Raw genomic sequence first — 16,464 nt, forward strand, 5'->3', positions numbered from 1 at the left:
CTTTTGACACACAAAGCAAACTTCAACAGCTCAAAAAGAACACAACCAGACTCACACAGCCAGGGCCAGGAGGCTAAAGGGCTATGATAAGAAAGCTGCAGGGCAACTTGCCACCTTCTGAGCTAGCCAAGAGGAACTCAGGCAAGGAAAAAAAAAAAAATTAAACGGGCATCAATGTTAAACATTCAGGAAAAATCAGTAGAAATACAACTACAGGATAAATGTATAAAAGCTTTGAAAATGGATATCATTGTAAGAAACAACTGAGACGATTTCATATGGAAAAAAAAAACTGTGAAAGTAATCTATAAAAATTTAGAAAAAAAATGTCAGGGGGCTCTCAGCAACGACCTAACTAAGCCACCGTCTCCCATAACGCATACCCCTGCACACAGACCCCCACACTCTGACCACCCATCAGCTACACCAGAAGTAGCAGAGCTCAAACAGCCCAGAGGCCCGAACTAACAAAGCACTTGCCGGGTAATTCTTTAAAGGGCCCATAGGAATTCAGACCAAAGTGCCCCAACCAGATTCCACCTCTACTCAAAGAATAAAACAGCCTGTCAGCATGTCTAGGAAAGGTCAGAAGCTCTGGTGAGTCAAATAGACAGTGAAACCCCATTCCCAAAGGAGTTATGCAATCTTCTCCGCCATACTACCCCATTAATTATAGGCACATCAACTCTTTTTCTTAATCATAGACAGCTTCAATAAACCTGTGCGAGTCAAGTCCAGCTTCTCTCTGCCAGGAATTTTTGGGTCCTCGACCCCAAAATACTGGCTGACCTGCCACTCCACATCCTAAGTGGTAGCCAGGTGGAAATACTTCTGTTTTTAAGTACCTTTGCCCATGCTGTCCCATTGCTTAGTCCGGAAAACTCTCAATGGCCTGCTCCAACCACCAGCACCTTCTGGAAATCCTTAACTAGCCCACACTCCACAAGGCATGCTTTCCAAGGACTGGCTATAGCTCTTTCCTGATGTTCATCCCATTGTAGCATGAGGGAAGTAACTGTGTCTTAGTCATCTATCTTCTATGCCTCAAACAATGTCCAGCCTATGTGAGATACTCCACTTGTGTTTGCTGAATGAACTTGGAAGTCAGCTCATCTTCTCCTTTGATACTATAGCAGGAAAATAGAAGTATGTTGTGTTGGAAATCACAATGGAAACTGTTTCATGCTAAATGGAATTTCACTGGCAATCCAGCCAGGTCAAGACCTTGGGGGGAAACTGCACTCATCTTTTTGCAATCCTGCACAACAGCAGAAAGAGAATGAGAAATAATTAATGGTTCCTGACTCTACCAGGTGGGCTAGGGGAAGCGGTCTATGGACTTCCGGGGGGGGGGGGGGGGGGGGAGTCTGCAGACCAATTTCCCTTGGTACTAAAGTTCATGATATAAAGACTATCCCTGTATTTCCAGCATGAATTAGAAATTTCAAGGAAAATGTTTCAAAATATTCTCAAGAATAATGAGCTTAGAGTTTGATGGAACTCATTGTAGCTTAACACCCATTAGCCAAAAAAATTGTTGAACACCAGAAAACACTGGAAACAAAACAGATCAGGCTGTCTACAACTGTGTGGTACTACACAGAGGGAAGAGAGGCAGGGAGGGAGAAACACAGGTAAAGAAGACTGAGGAAGAGGAACTAAAAATGGCAGACCGATTGCCTGGGGGAAGGCGCATGACAAAAATAGGTCTCTGGACATAAAAGGCTGGAAAATATAATTAATGTCTACTCAACAGGTTGGTGTGGATAGGAATAATATGGACTTTTTTTTTTTTTTTTTTTTAAATTTTTTTTTTTTCAACGTTTATTTATTTTTGGGACAGAGAGAGACAGAGCATGAACGAGGGAGGGGCAGAGAGAGAGGGAGACACAGAATCGGAAACAGGCTCCAGGCTCCGAGCCATCAGCCCAGAGCCTGACGCGGGGCTCGAACTCACGGACCGTGAGATCGTGACCTGGCTGAAGTCGGACGCTTAACCGACTGCGCCACCCAGGCGCCCCTGGACTTTTTAACAGAAGAGATTTGAAACATTTATTTAAGATCAACAAAAAGCACCCTCTTACACAACATATATTTTAGTCACATGAAAATTTTGCCCCAAGATGTAATTCAGGCTAAGAGATTAATTATTTCGGGGCATCTGGGTGGCTCAGTCAGTTACGTGAGCGTCCAACTCTTGATTTCGGCTCAGGTCATGATCTCACAGTTTGTGGGTTCGAGTCCCGCATCCAGCTCCCCGCTGACAGTGCAGAGCCTGCTTGGGATTTTCCCTCCCTCTCCCTCTGGTCCTCTTGTCCCCTCTTTTTCTGTCTCTCAAAATGAATTTAAAAAACTTAAAAATAATTAAATATGAATTATTTCAAGAAGATTCTCTGTACACCTCATGCAAATTAGTTAGTTATAAGAACCTAATTAGTTTGGGGTACATCTCATTAATAAGAAACGCGTCATGAAATGGGAAGTGTTCATAAGCATCTCTGTAGCATACCAAAGTACCATGGTTATCTTAAAAATCAACTTGCGCACTGACTGCTGCATTGTGAGCTGAACTAGCCACATTTTACATAAACTATCATTTTTATTTTAGAGAACTGACAAACTATGGTTAGATTCCTGTGTTTGACCTACATTTTCCCAAAAATGAACAAAGTGAGCCGGACACTTCAAAAAAAAAAAAAAAAAACTGACAGTATTTGTTGCCAATGGTAAAATTTGAGCTTTCAGGCAAAAATGTGAATTTTGGAAAACTGCTTCCCAACACTTAAAAGAAAAATAAGACTTTTTTTTTTCCTGCTAAATAATACTTGGTTTGGGAAATAGACGATATAATAAATTGATAGTACTTTGTAAGTTTTGATTTTCATTCTTAACTGGCTTTAATCAACTTTTTTAAGTTATAAATTATAAGACCCACAAGAACAGTAGTTTAAACTGTGTCAGCCTAATTGTCTGTATGAAAATTGCCAAATTTTTTATGACATATCATGTTATGGCAAACATTAAGTATGTAAGTGACAAAAATCTATTGGTATATCACATCAACTGAATTCTAAGAATCTACAGATTCAGTGCACCAAGAAAAAGGGATGACTAAGAAGCAACAGCTGGAATTTATTTCCTTTGGTTAGCTTTTTGAGTAACCTAAGTTCAACAAGTTACTCAAAATACCAAGAAACAAAACTGTTGCCTAAGTGCAAAAAAACTTTTTTCTACAAAACCTCTCAAAGTTAAATATCTGATAAAATAACATCACCCAAAGTTTTCCAACCTTTAAAGAGAGAGCTACATGACAAAGTAAAAATTGCTATAGAATGAAGAGTTAATTTATTATTTCTTAAATTTATTTTGAGAGCATGCATGCACGGGGGAGGAGCAGACAGAGAGGGAGAGAGAGAATCCCAAGCAGGCTCTGTGCTGTCAGTGCAGAGCTTGACGCAGGGCTCGATCCTACAAACTGTGAGATCATGACCTGAGCTGAAATCAGGATTCAGCTACACTTCACCTACTGAGCCATCAGGCGCCCCGTTAAGAGTTAATTTATAAGACTTCCAAAATGGCAGAAGATTTTAAGAACAGCCACCAAATATTTTGGTTAACTACTCTCAAATCCACCGAGCTATCGCTGTCATTTCTTCTACAGGTTTCCAAGGGACTTTATTCAGCCTAAGGAAAAAACTGCATTAAAGGAAAATAATATTTTAAAATATTCACACCTCTTCAAACTTTAACCTAAACTTCTATTTTGGGATACATCAAGGTTTCAACAACTTATGTCTTCTCAAGCATCATTATCTGAGTTTAAACATCTTACTTGAATCCAAAAATTTAATCAAGAAAAAAAATCATACTGTGATTCTGTTTTAGGAAATAAAACCGTCTCAATAAGGTTTGCTTCTTCCCTCTCCCCTGAAAGTCATTAATATAATCTACTATTGCACAGGACAATATCCTGATAACCATTCCATCTCAAAATTTTGCAGTTGTTTTCACTGTATAAGAGGCCATTCATTTTTGCCTGAACCAGGGAGAAATGGCACTGGCTCAAAAGCCTACCAGTGTCTAAAGAGAAATAATAGGAGATCCACATTAATACTAAGTTAACATTAAACTCATATTTCACACTAAATACACTAACATTAAATACATACCATAAATATTTAACATTAACTACATAATAACCAGGAAAAACCCAGAAAAAGTTTGGGAGACACGATGTGTTTTAATCCCATATGAGGTTCCTAGGTTTTAGTCACTAGAATGCCACATTGGCACCTTTTCAACCAAAGGGGGCTGAGTAATTAGAATATATAATAAGCCAATTCAAGTAGATTATTAAGAAGGGTATTTAGGCCAAAGGCCCAAAAAATGATAAGTAGGATAAAGTTAAACTACAAACTATCCCACAAAATTGTTGTTTTAATTGTTATTTTATCTCAGGAGTCATCCTAACAGGTAGCCGAATCTACCTACCCTTGAAAAGCAGACTAAATAATGGAGCATTGTTTTCATAAGAAAACTCATCGCCTAAAAATTCCTGAAGTGTGTGGCACAAATGTTCACTGACCCCATTCTAAAAAAGTGACCTAGAACATTTGAAAACATACATTCTTGAACTCAATCACACTCGCTGGTGTTGGTTTCTCCATCATATTTTTACAATCAGCTATTATATCTGAGAGTGTGTGAATAAAACTACGATTAAGCACTGAGTTTAAGCTTAAAGGACCCTATATTAAGTGAATAACGCTGTCAGGAATACTCAAGAAAGCAACCAGGGCATCTGGGGTCACCACACCTAATTTTGCTGTGTCCGTTTAATGCAGTCTTTAAGTTATTCAAACGTGCACAAACGAAACTCACTCACGTACCAAAGCCATGCCCCCCAAGCAGTTTATCTGACACTCCTGAAATCATATTTCAAATAAAACGCTTTCTGCCGGGCCCCTGTTCGCACGCCTTCCAAATCCCAGAAGTGAACATCCTGCGTTTCCTTCGGCGTGACCGAGAGAAGTGAGGGTGTGTCTCGGTGCTTACCGATGCCTGGAGCCACATAGACGAAGTAGAGGCAGGACGAGGAGAGGGAGAAGAAGAAGATGAAGGCAAGGAGGGAGCGATTGGAGACCCGCATCATCCGCTTGAGCACAGACATCTTCCTGTTCCCGGCCAGCAGCTCGGGCTGCGTTCTCAGGCCGGACTTGGGGGCACCATCCAGGCCCTAAACTTCCACGAATGGGCTAAGAATAGCGAGACTGCAACGGGGTCCGCGTGGGGAGGCTCTGGGGGAGGGCCGGGGCGGGAAAGAGGAAAGGGGAGGGAGGCAGCGCACGGAATGAATGGGAGGCCGGAGAGTCGGGGGAGGGGAGGGGGGGAGGTTGGCAAGGCGGGGGTGGGGGCCGGGGACAGCAGGACCTGAAGAGGCCGAGGAAGGGCAAGGACGTGCGCTTTATCCCCCCCGGCAGCGGCGGGAGGAGGGGCTGCAGGTGGGGAGAAGCGCGGGCTGCACGCCGCGGCGCCCCTGCGGAGAGGGACAGCAAAATGCAGCACGCCCGGGCTACCCGCGTTCGCCGGGGTGCGGGACGCGAAGCCCCCGCGCTCCGGAGGCTGCCCGCCTGCGCTCGGCAGGCCTGCGCCGCCGCCTCGTCCGGGCCGCGGCGTCTCGTGCCTGCGCGGGGCTAGCGTGGGCGCCGGGGCCGCAGCCGGCGCGCGCGACGCGCGGGGGCCCGCGGGGGCCCTGGGGGCCGAGGAGCTGAGCGCTCGCGGACGCGCAGCCACCTCCTCATGCCGCGCCGGGCCCCGGCGCCCCGCGGCGGCCGCGGGAGCCGAGCGCAGGCGAGGGCGGCGTCCCGGCTAGCGGCGAGCGCGCTCCGACCCCGGCTCCTGCCACCGCCAGCTGCCCGCCCGGCCGCAAGGGCGGCAACCGCAGCAACATTACCGCCGCCCGCCCGGGGTCAGGCGCCCCCGCCGGCGCCGCCCCCCCACTCCGCCCCCGGACACCAGGCGTAGAGCGACCGGGAGACTCGCGCTGCGGGCAGAGCCGGGGGCCCGAAGAGGAGGAGGCCGGCCGCCGTCGGAGCCGCGTCTGGATCGCAGGAGGGGGCGGGCCCGAAAGGGCGGGGAAGAGGCGGAAAACCGGGACCGGCGGGCGCACCCGGAGACCCCTGCGGGGCTCCGCGCTCGGGCTCGAAACTGCAGGCGGCGCTGCCCGGGCACCGGAGGAAACCTGGAGGCCCCCACCCACCCTCTCTCCTCCCTTCGCCCGAAACACCGCGCCTCCTGATTGGCTGGCGCCGCACCGCGCGGAGCAACCTGCCCCCACCTCGCGCCGCGACCTGGGCCGCCGCTGCCTCCTGCGTCACGGCCGCCCCCGCGAGCCCGGGGACCCCGCGCTGCTCCGGGCTGAGGGACTGGTCTTGAGCTTCGGGTACGCCTCTCCCTGGAGATCGATAAAGAAGGATGATGTACCTGGAGGGAAAAGGGTATCTCAAGGAGGGGACTTCAATGGTGTAATTTCCTCCCAAAATACCACGCTCCGGGAACAAGGTTTTTTCCAGTCCCAGATTAATGAAACCTTCCATCTCGCACTTCTTATAGAAACATATTGTCAGGATGTGTTATGGATCTGTGTATATCCCTTGTAATGGGACTTGCCCTCTCATCTGAAGGTGAGCACTGGGTGGTCCTACGGTAGCTATAACCATTCAGGCGTGGCGGAAAAGACTTCCGTGCAGCCAACTGGCCCTTGAGTACTGCAGCACCAACCAGCTTCAGTAGGCAAATTGTTTTATTCCCCCCCCCCCCCCAGGCCGTGGTCTCCCTTTTGTTCAAAAGCTGCTTCTTCCTGCTGGCTAAGTGAAGAAGTCCGGATCCTTAGCTATGTCACATTTTTGCAACGTATGTGAAGGTGTTTCTATTTCAACCAATCATGTAGGAAGTGGTTGGATGCATCCTACCGCCATGATTTGCTCACTATTTACAGATGCGGTGGTATTGAACCATCATTTGATTGCCAGCAAATTTGGTACCTTCTTAGCAAGATACCCAGGCCTTGGATCGTCTCTTAAATAGTACTATGCTCCGTGGAGCCTGAAACACCTGAGTTTATAATTCACTAAGGCCTTTTATTAACTGTGAAATTCATAGCAAGCTACTACCCTCTGCAAGCCTCTTTTCTCGGCCCCCCGATGATGGGTGTGACCTTGCAAGGCTGTGGGGTTAAACCAGATAACTGTAAAATGCCAAGGACGATGTCTGGCACATAAGAGATTCCCTCACATCCCATTGGACGCTTGACTGAATGAAATCGCCAAGTTCAAATTCATTTTTTAACATTTTGTTTTTTGGGATACTTACAAGTTACTCAACTTCTCTGGTTGATTGGATATTTAATGTGAAAGGAAATGACACGATTCTGTAACATTTTTAGATGCTTAAGGGAAATGTGAAATACAAATGGTGCCCCATTAAATACAAGATAAAACTCGCTTAAAAAAATACCTTTGCAAACGAAAGAAATCCATGAATGTTGAGGAAGCAAAGTTGTAGTTTCTCAGATCCTGCTGACTTTTCATCTTATTTGCACCAGTTCAACTGCTGGCTTAGCAACGGCCGGGTCTCAGGTGAGGTTGGCTTTTTATTAGGAAACTTTATCATAAAACGAAGAGGGAAGTATTAACATCTTAGAAATTGATTATGAATCTTATTTTAAGAAATCTGACGTCTATGTATAGATGTGCCTGGCTGGCATGGATTACTGCCACTGGTATCTCTTTCAGGTTCACTACAGTACTTGTTAAAACTGGTTGCTAAGAGAGTAAATCTTAAAAGGCTCACATCACAAGAAAAAGAAAATTTGTATTTATGCATGGTGACAGATGGTAACCAGACTTATTGTGGCGATCATTTTGTAGAGTATACATATATCGAATCATTCTTTGTACCTGTAAGTAATATAAGATTGTATGTCAACTGTACATCAATAAGAAAAAAAGTCCATTATAGAAAAATTAAAAAAAAAAAAAAAAAGACTAGTTCTAAAAAGAAAAAGACTGGTTGATTCTCCTCTGGAGTAAAGCAGCGTACCAGAAAATCAGCTTAGTTGGTGTGCCTGTTACCTCTTTTATCACCACTCACAAAGATCGTCAGCAGCCAAGCCTCTGGAGCCAGGGAGCCTGGAGTCAAATCCCAATCACTGATCAAGTGACCTTGAAGTTTACTTAAGCTCCCTGTGCCTTCATTTCCTCATCAGCTAAAGAAGATAATCATACTGCCTATTAGGGTTGTTGTAAGGATTAAATTAAATGAGCTAATGCCTCTAAAGAGCTTTGGGGAGCCTGGTACCTACTAAGCACGACTAGAATATTTGTTAAATTTGGTTGTTTTTTTTTTATCTTTTAGATCACACTCTGCCAACAGTAAAGAGTGATGCCGGTCTCTTCCTGTTTAAATACCAAATTTCCTACTGAGTCATCCATTAAGTTTCCAGTAGTCTGAAGGATGCCTCAGGGTCTCAGCTCATTTCTAAAGCAATAATCGATGAAATACTTAGAACTGAAGAAATGCTAACCAAACCTTTTCAAGCCCAGATTATCCACTGATACTTCCTCAGGAGCCAGGTAAAGCCCACAGCAGAGGAATGACCTTGCAGAAAGTTTAATTTTATAATATCAAGGTTTAATTTTATAACATCAGTAAGACTTTAAACTTATAATAAGACAAAACTTAACAATAGTAAGACATAAGTAAATTTCATTTAACTGCTTTGTTTTACATTTATTACTACCAAGTATTCCTTCTATTATTTTCTGTTTATGAGAGCCCCCTGCTCTTAAATATCTGCATGTCAAACTGAGTAAGTTAAAACTAATGGTTTTCTATTTATATTAATCAGAAATATATTACTGAGATTGTGATTACAACAGAATAGAAAAATGTACTTGTTTGATGAGGTGGGTGACATTTTACTTGGTCTGTGCTGAGTGAGGATAAACAATATCCATTAAGGGTTTGGGATTTGCTCACAACCTTGGTAGCATAAAAATCTGTAAGTTTTTTTGTTTTTTGTTTTTTTCCTCTAAACTGGGTGGGGGTGGTGGTGGAGGAATGCATGAAAGCACATAGAATCTTACTTTTATGGTTGGTTAAGGTTCAGACCTCTATATTACAATCACTGATTAAATATGGTAATTTTATATATTTAAACACATGGTCTCAGCATCTGATATTCAGTTAAAGAAAATTGTTGGGTTGATGAATTATGCTTAGACACTTGAATTCTTTACTTACATTATTGGGGTGTAGATTGTATAAGAGTTAGACTTTGGTGTGATTTATGAAATGGAATATGTATTCTAAGATATTGTTGTGGCACAGACGCTTCTCTTAAATAAAGCCCGTTTTCCCCACTGATTTTCATTATAAATACAGTCAGAGTTCTGCTGAGAAAAATCAGCAGATTTTTCTATATCTTATTTAGGTTGTATTAAATAAATATTAAAATAAGTGCCTTACATTTGAAAGCAAACAATCACTTTAAAGGCAGATTTTAATAATCTTATATATATGAAAAAAATACAAGCTGTAAGGTGATACTGTATTGTGGTTAACATTTAAAAGGAAAACCATCGTAGTAATAACAATCTCTACTTCAGCAGTTGACCCAAATTTCATACTCCTTTCAAATTACCTTAACCCTTTCATCCTAAATCCAAAATCATTCTTTCCCATCATAAGAATGCCCTATAGCGTTTTCAAGTATTCAAACCACCTTTCTATCATTTTCACAACATCCCTTTGGGGTACGTTTGGCAAGTATTATTATGTCACTAAAGCTCAGTAAGGTACAATATCTGGCCTGAGGTCACATGGTAATAAGGTAGCAGAGCTGGGCAGAGAGCCAAGATGTTATCAGCCTCATTCAGTGCCCTTTCCACAAACCACACCTGCTCCAGTTTTCACAGGGATTACGTTGTCTATGGGGGCAAATGTTTTATTTAGTGTATTTTTAAAAATTTTTTTCTAGAAATCTTTCAAACTATCTTTACTAATTTCGTCTCATATCTGTGTCACAAAGCATATAAATTATGTTTATAGTTTATAGTATGAAGCATAAAGTTAAGGCCCATCTGTCTAGTTCAATCAATTGATAGGTCAAAATGAAAAATTAATAGATTGTGTTTGCTTTATCCATTTTTTTTTTCCTCAGCATAATGTTGGTTTATTCAACAGATTGCTAGTTTTGCTTTAAAGAGAATCTGAGCTGCCAGCCAATGCCCCTAACTAGCCCCTAGGCTGCCTAGAAAAAAAAAAAACCTCCCCATGGCAGATGAAATAAGAATGTGTTCAGAAAACTTGAGGTTGGAGGTGGAGGAACAGACAATGAAAAGCAAAGACGAGAGACAGAGAGCAGCTGGGTCACATAAAAGGTAGTGCCTTGTGCCTTCCAAGGGAAAGGGTGTTATTTAAGCACCCACCAGGGTGAAATGTAGGTTTCCTCTTCCTGTTTGAGGCTTCCACCACCCAGGTTCCCAGAAAGCTGAGGGAAATCACAGTATCAGCACACATAGAAACAGATGCAGAGGACAAGTGGGCATTATACATACCAGCTGATCAATCCCACCCTAGACAGAGGGTCCATAAACCTGGCTACTAAACACACAAAGCAATAACCACATTCCCAGAGCCACCTTGAATTCTAAACAGCAGTTAGTCCTGGGTAACTTTGAGAGATATCTTTCTTATCGATACACACATACACACACGTTAAAAAGAAGGAAGAAAAAAACACTCATTACTTGACACAGTTCATTGAATTTTTTAAAAAATCATTTCCTGTACATGATTCTATTTTGATGACATACAGTAGTACCCCAGAACCTTGTACAAAAACAAGGCAATAAATAATTATTGAATGAATCAATCAACATTACTTTTAACCTTTTACATATATTCCTTTGAGTAGTGTAACAAGGAGTACAAGTTAGTTCACCTTAATTTACCAGGAGCATTTTATCAAAAGAGCCATTTTCATAGGTGAATGAATCATAAAAGTAGAAGATAAAATCCATAGATAAAAGCTAGGATATTATTAAAATGTTCTTCTATCATATCAAGAATCATATAACCTGTGGCAGCCAAAAGCAATCAAAAATATAGAATTTAAAATACAGAATAAACTTTTAATGAAGGACATTCATAGGCAATTTTTTATCCATTTTTTTTATCCTATGTGACATCATAGGGCTCACAGGATTTTCTCCATCTATTCTTTTAGTGACTAACTCATCTATTCTTTTAGTGACTAACATAATTTTAGAGTTTAAATGGATAAATGTTGAAGTGAGAAAGAGGATTCAGGTAAATTTGATAAAGGATTTCAGTGCTTCTGTGCCTGAGAAGAGAATTTTGGAATACTGAGGTCCTGACTTAAATTAAAATTCACATGTTCATAGTCACAGGAAGGATTTAAGTTACCATACAAGGGATGTAAAAAAATAAATAAAATAATCATGGTAAAACACTAAAAAAAAAAAAAACCCAAGGGATGTAAAAACCTAAGTTTAAATATATCAGAGCTAACCAAAAGAAAGAAGCCAGTCTTGGGGCACCAGGGTGACTCAATCTGTTGAGAGTCTGACTTCGGCTAGGCTCAGGTCATGATCTCGTGGTTTGTGAGTTCCATCTGTGCTTGGGCTCCTCACTGACAGTGTAGTGCCTGCTTGGAATTCTCTCTCTCTCTCTCTCTCTCTCTCTCTCTCTCTGTCCCTCCCCTGCTTATGCTTGCTCTCTCTCTCTCAAAATAAATTAAAAACTTAAAACAAACAAAGAAGCCAGTCTTTTAAGGTTAAAAAATATGAATAACACCAATTCACCATGACCAATAAGGAATGCCCCAGAAATGCAAAAACCTAGGCAAGTTATTAGCATAACCCAACATATTAGGCCAAAGAAAAGAAATTTAGTATATTTTTAAGTAGGTGATTGTATAAATATACTACAATTTGATTACCTATCCTATTATTTGTGAATGAACATTGCTTTGCTATTGGATCCAATTACAAATAAAACTAGTATAATGCACACATTATAAACTATTATAACGCACACAAATTTGTGCATTTCTGTTGGCTATATTCCTACTAGTCAGAATTCTTGCTTCATGATATGAGTGTGCTCAGATTTCACAAATAATGGCAACTATTTCCCCAAAATGGTTCTATCAATTTACATTCCCACTAGTAGGGTTTGAGAGCTCAAGTTCCTCATGTTCTCACCAACACTTGGTGTAATCAACCCTATAAATATTAGCATTCCAGATAGAATGTAGTGATGCCTCATCTTGGTTTTAATTTGCACTTTCCTAAGGACTACCAAAAAGATTGAGCAATTTGTCATAAATTTATTGGCATACAATATCTTATATAGAGGCTAGAAAAACATTTGATACAATTAAGCAATTTCTGATGTTAAAACTCTTCATAAAATAGGGATAAACAGAAATGTTCTTATTTTTAAAAGACCAAGAAGCATCAGTATGATTAATATAGAATTATTCTCATTCAAATCATGAAAAAGACATGGACTGGCAAGAATTAAGCAATGCACTTGGATGAGAATACGAAGAGGTAAAAGTAGTGGAAAGAAAGTGAGAAAAATTATTGTTATTCATAGGTTTGTGACTACCAGAAAGTACTAACTGGAAAACCTGTTTCTTCTAATAGGATAGATCAGTAAAGAGCCGATGAAAACAATATATGCACACTTACCCAGTTCAGCATGGAGATTAATTCCTAGGAATCAGAGCTCTAACTGAACTTAGTTATATGAAGTTCTATAGTTCCTATGGAGAAGTATTTTAAGTATTGTACTGAAGCAATTTTTCAATCCTGACAACTTTTAGCAATATTTAAGATGTCCTTCAAAATGTCAAAAGAAAAAACTCCTACCAATCCTCTAATTTTCTGCTTCCTCAAGCAGTTCCTTGAAAGTATCACAAGTTTCCAGAAAATCTGTCTTCTAACCTAGCTTCTGGTCCTCCTTTTTCCTTTGTAGTAGATAAAGCACTGTGTAGCACCATAACTTTGTTAGTCGGTTTATGTCAAAATTATTTACTGAGCTCAAAATGCAGGAGAGGTTAAAGCAGAGAAAACAACACCCATTGTAGAAACACTCATCTCAGGAGGGCTGGGACATCACTCAATGGTTATGTTTGGTAGCAGGTAGTCCACTAGAACCTCATGGGCTGAGCATGTGATGGCACTCAGAGCATAGAGAAAAAGCCTATTAACAGGGCAATATGATATATTATTGAATATGTAAATGTACTGTTATTCATATAGCATATTCTATCTTTGAAAATATCATAAGGACAAATAGCAAATGGGAAATGTAATGTACCTAACTATATTACAAAATGGATAAAATTCAATCAACTCATCCCAAATATTAACCTGTGAGTTAACCACAGCCCAACTAGCTGGGGCATTATCAGAGCCTAACTGACCTAGGGGAGAGGGAATACCAAATTCCAGTCAGCTCTAGCCTTCCATGTGGGCTAAGAGAAATAACCAGTTCCAGCCTAAGACGTCAGTTGATCTATCAAGTTCCCAAATTGATCTATAGATTCAGTGCAATCCCAATAAAAATCCCAGCAGGTTGTTTTATGGATATCTACACACTGATTATAAACCGTACATGAAGAGTTTACCTCTCTCTCAAAATAAGTAAATAAACTTAAAAAAAAAAAGTAAGAAATGTGTAAAGGAAAGTGCCCTTTTCTGATTAAAACAATTGCCTTGGGGCGCCTTGGTGTTTAGTCCGTTGAGCATCAGACTTCAGCTCAGGTCATGATCTTGCTGTTCTCAAGTTCAAGCCCCGCATCGGGCTCTGTGCTGACAAGCTCAGAGCCTGGAGCCCACTTCAGATTCTGTGTCTCCCTCTCTCTCTCTGACCAGTCCCCACTTGCAATCTGTCTCTCTCTCTCTCTCTCTCTCTCAAAAATAAACATTAAATAAATAAATAGATAGATAAATAAATAATTTGCTTCCAGAAAAATGGAGACCCAAAAGAAATGAGAAATGGAATGGATGGTGGCGCCTGGGTGGCTCAGTCAGTTAAGCGGCCAACTTCAGTTCAGGTCATGTTCTCATAGATTGTGGGTTTGAGCCCCGTGTTGTAGCGGGGGCCCGCTTGGGATTCTCACTCTCTCTTTTCACTTGTTCCTCCCCTACTCATGCTTTCTCTCTCTCTCAAAATAAATAAACTTAAATAAATAAATATGTGTGTGTGCACACATGTGTGTGCATATGTGTATATATATATACATATGTGTATGTATATGTGTGTGTGTGTATATATATATATGGGAAGGATGGACGAATTCAGTATTACAATGATGTGGACTCTCCCCAAAGGTGACCGTGAATGCTGGAGAATGACCAAGTTAAAGAGTTACAGTCACTTATCCCAAAAATAAATGGTTTGAGACAGGACACACAGCAGTAAACGTGCTTCCAAAGCAAAGGACAACTCCCTATCTATATATGTCTATACATATAACCAATTATGTTCCTAGCATTCTTCATCTGACAAGCATGAAAAATATGGTTATTGTCAAGGTGAGAAAAAAGATTAACCTATCCTTAAATAAATGAAGTGTTTCTTCAGGAAGAGGTAAGGTAAACAGGAAGTATTTCCAGACTAATCAGCTAAAGCGTCTGAGGTGGAGAAGGTCAGCTCTCATAAGCAAGACTTGCCTTCCTAGGTGGAAATGCTTGTACTCGGCGTGATACCCCTTTGCTTACCCAGAGCACAGATGTGTACAGACAATACTAGACACCTTTGAACACACTGACCTCCTCAGGACTACGTGTACTAGATAGGGAATGATTGTTCAGTGTCTCTCCAGGCTCCACAGCGACTTGGGAGAGCCAGTGTACTAAGGAGAGGATATGAAGTGACTTCAGGTAGAGTCCTTGGCTATACGATCTTCCCCCCTGGTCAAATGAAAAGCATCTGTCGGGCTTTTGTTCACATAATTTGCAGCAACTGGCAATTATTACTGAGTTATAATTCGTTTTGCTTCTGGTCCTGCTGTGAATTTTCTTCAAATAACTTCCATTTTAAAAAGTCCTTATTTTTGCTGTATGATAGATAGCTTAAAATCCCACCTTACCAAAACAATATGCATTAACTGTGAAACTGATAGTACAAAACAACAAATAAATTTTACTCCACCACATTTGACATACCGGTCATCCCCAGACCCCATATGTCTTTAAACGGTTAATGGTAGAATAATCTTAGCAATATGAATTGCGTTGTGATTAATAAAGACATTTAATTTTAAACATTCCTGATTGAGTTCTGGGTCTGCTTGTAAAATAACCTTAAAATCTCTTGGGAGCCTTTATCATGTATGGCAGTTCTGAAGAACCATGCTATGCAGTGGAGAGGGAATATTGATCTGATGAAATAGAAGTCTCATTAAAATAAGGTGGGAATGACATTTTTCCTACTTCTAAGAAAAACCTTTCTGGTAAGCCCTTCTCCACTCCCACAGAGAAAGGGGCTAAAACAGTAAAAGTAGACATGTAGCAGGAGGTAACTTGTTATAAAAAGGCTAGGCTGGCAAAAGGTGATTTCCAGTTTAACCGAATGAAATAAAAATAGCTCTTCTGGGGCGCCTGGGCAGCTCAGTCAGGGTTAAGTGTCAGACTCCTGGTTTCCACTCAGGTCATGATCTCACGGTTGGTGAGTTCAAGCCCCACATCAGGCTCTGCACTCACAGCACAAGGAACCTGCTTGGGATTCTCTTCCTCTCTCTGCCTCTCTCTCTCTCTCTCTCTCTCTCTCTCTCTCTCTCTCTCAAAAATAAATAAACATAAAAAAAAAATAGCTCTGTCACCTCTTCCTCCTGAAATCAACTGAAAATAAGAGTAATACAAGAAAAATCTTCAATGATGCAAGAAAACACCTAAGATTCTGAACAGTTACATATGAAGGAAGCCTGGGAATATTGTCATGGAGAATGCTGGAAGAGGATCCCTACTCAGACCATTTGGGACAGAGCTCTTGGAGCCGTTGGAAGGAGAGGTGATGGCTAGGCTGCCTGAGGGGCTTCTCTCACCTCTTCTGTCGTGTGGCAGGGGAAGTGTCCAACCAGCAAAGCACAGACACACTACGTCCCTAAGAAGCAGTGTATCATGGATGTATCAAGCAAAACCCTGGATGACCTGCAACCCTGATCTGCCATTTTCTAGAAACTGCACAGTTGTGAAAGCTAAGGCAAAGGGAAACATCCTGGAAAATTGTATCATATAGAGATTCGTGAAAAACCAGTGCAACTGCTAAGCTGGATAAGAATTACGCCACAGGGCAAAGTGGTAAACACTTTCTCAGGCAGCATCTTGTAATGCAGCCGTTCCGCGGGGGCGCTCCCTGGCCCTT

The 16,464-nt window shown here is 41.5% G+C and overlaps 2 protein-coding genes across 2 annotated transcripts in view; one reads left to right on the forward strand and one right to left on the reverse strand.

Annotated features, from left to right (window-relative positions):
• The window catches only part of B4GALT6 (beta-1,4-galactosyltransferase 6), a 69,454-nt gene extending 63,206 nt beyond the window's left edge, over positions 1–6,248 (reverse strand). The window contains exon 1 of the mRNA XM_025931240.2: positions 5,056–6,248. Coding sequence (XP_025787025.1) covers positions 5,056–5,170 — 115 coding nt within the window. The 5' untranslated portion in view covers positions 5,171–6,248. The remainder of the gene's footprint in view (positions 1–5,055) is intronic.
• LOC147575573 (uncharacterized) lies at positions 5,557–9,439 on the forward strand. The gene is made up of 3 exons (XM_086682854.1): positions 5,557–5,674; positions 5,773–6,442; positions 8,416–9,439. Exons 1-3 carry the CDS (start codon positions 5,557–5,559, stop codon positions 8,441–8,443), a joined length of 816 nt encoding a protein of 271 aa, XP_086538980.1. The 3' UTR covers positions 8,444–9,439.
• The last annotated feature ends 7,025 nt before the right edge of the window (positions 9,440–16,464 follow it).

Source organism: Puma concolor, chromosome D3 (genome assembly GCF_028749965.1).
Source record: "Puma concolor isolate L17-30 chromosome D3, mPumCon1.1.hap2, whole genome shotgun sequence".
NCBI classification, from domain to species: Eukaryota; Metazoa; Chordata; class Mammalia; order Carnivora; family Felidae; genus Puma; species Puma concolor.

Bases quoted from the DNA above. Each gene is read 5' to 3' on its own strand.
- LOC147575573 (XM_086682854.1), top strand. From the start codon at position 5,557: ATGCAGCACGCCCGGGCTACCCGCGTTCGCCGGGGTGCGGGACGCGAA. The intron at 5,675-5,772 runs GTCTCGTGCCTG...CGAGGAGCTGAG, and splicing joins CGCCTCGTCCGGGCCGCGGC to CGCTCGCGGACGCGCAGCCA. The intron at 6,443-8,415 runs GTACGCCTCTCC...TTTATCTTTTAG, and splicing joins GGACTGGTCTTGAGCTTCGG to ATCACACTCTGCCAACAGTA.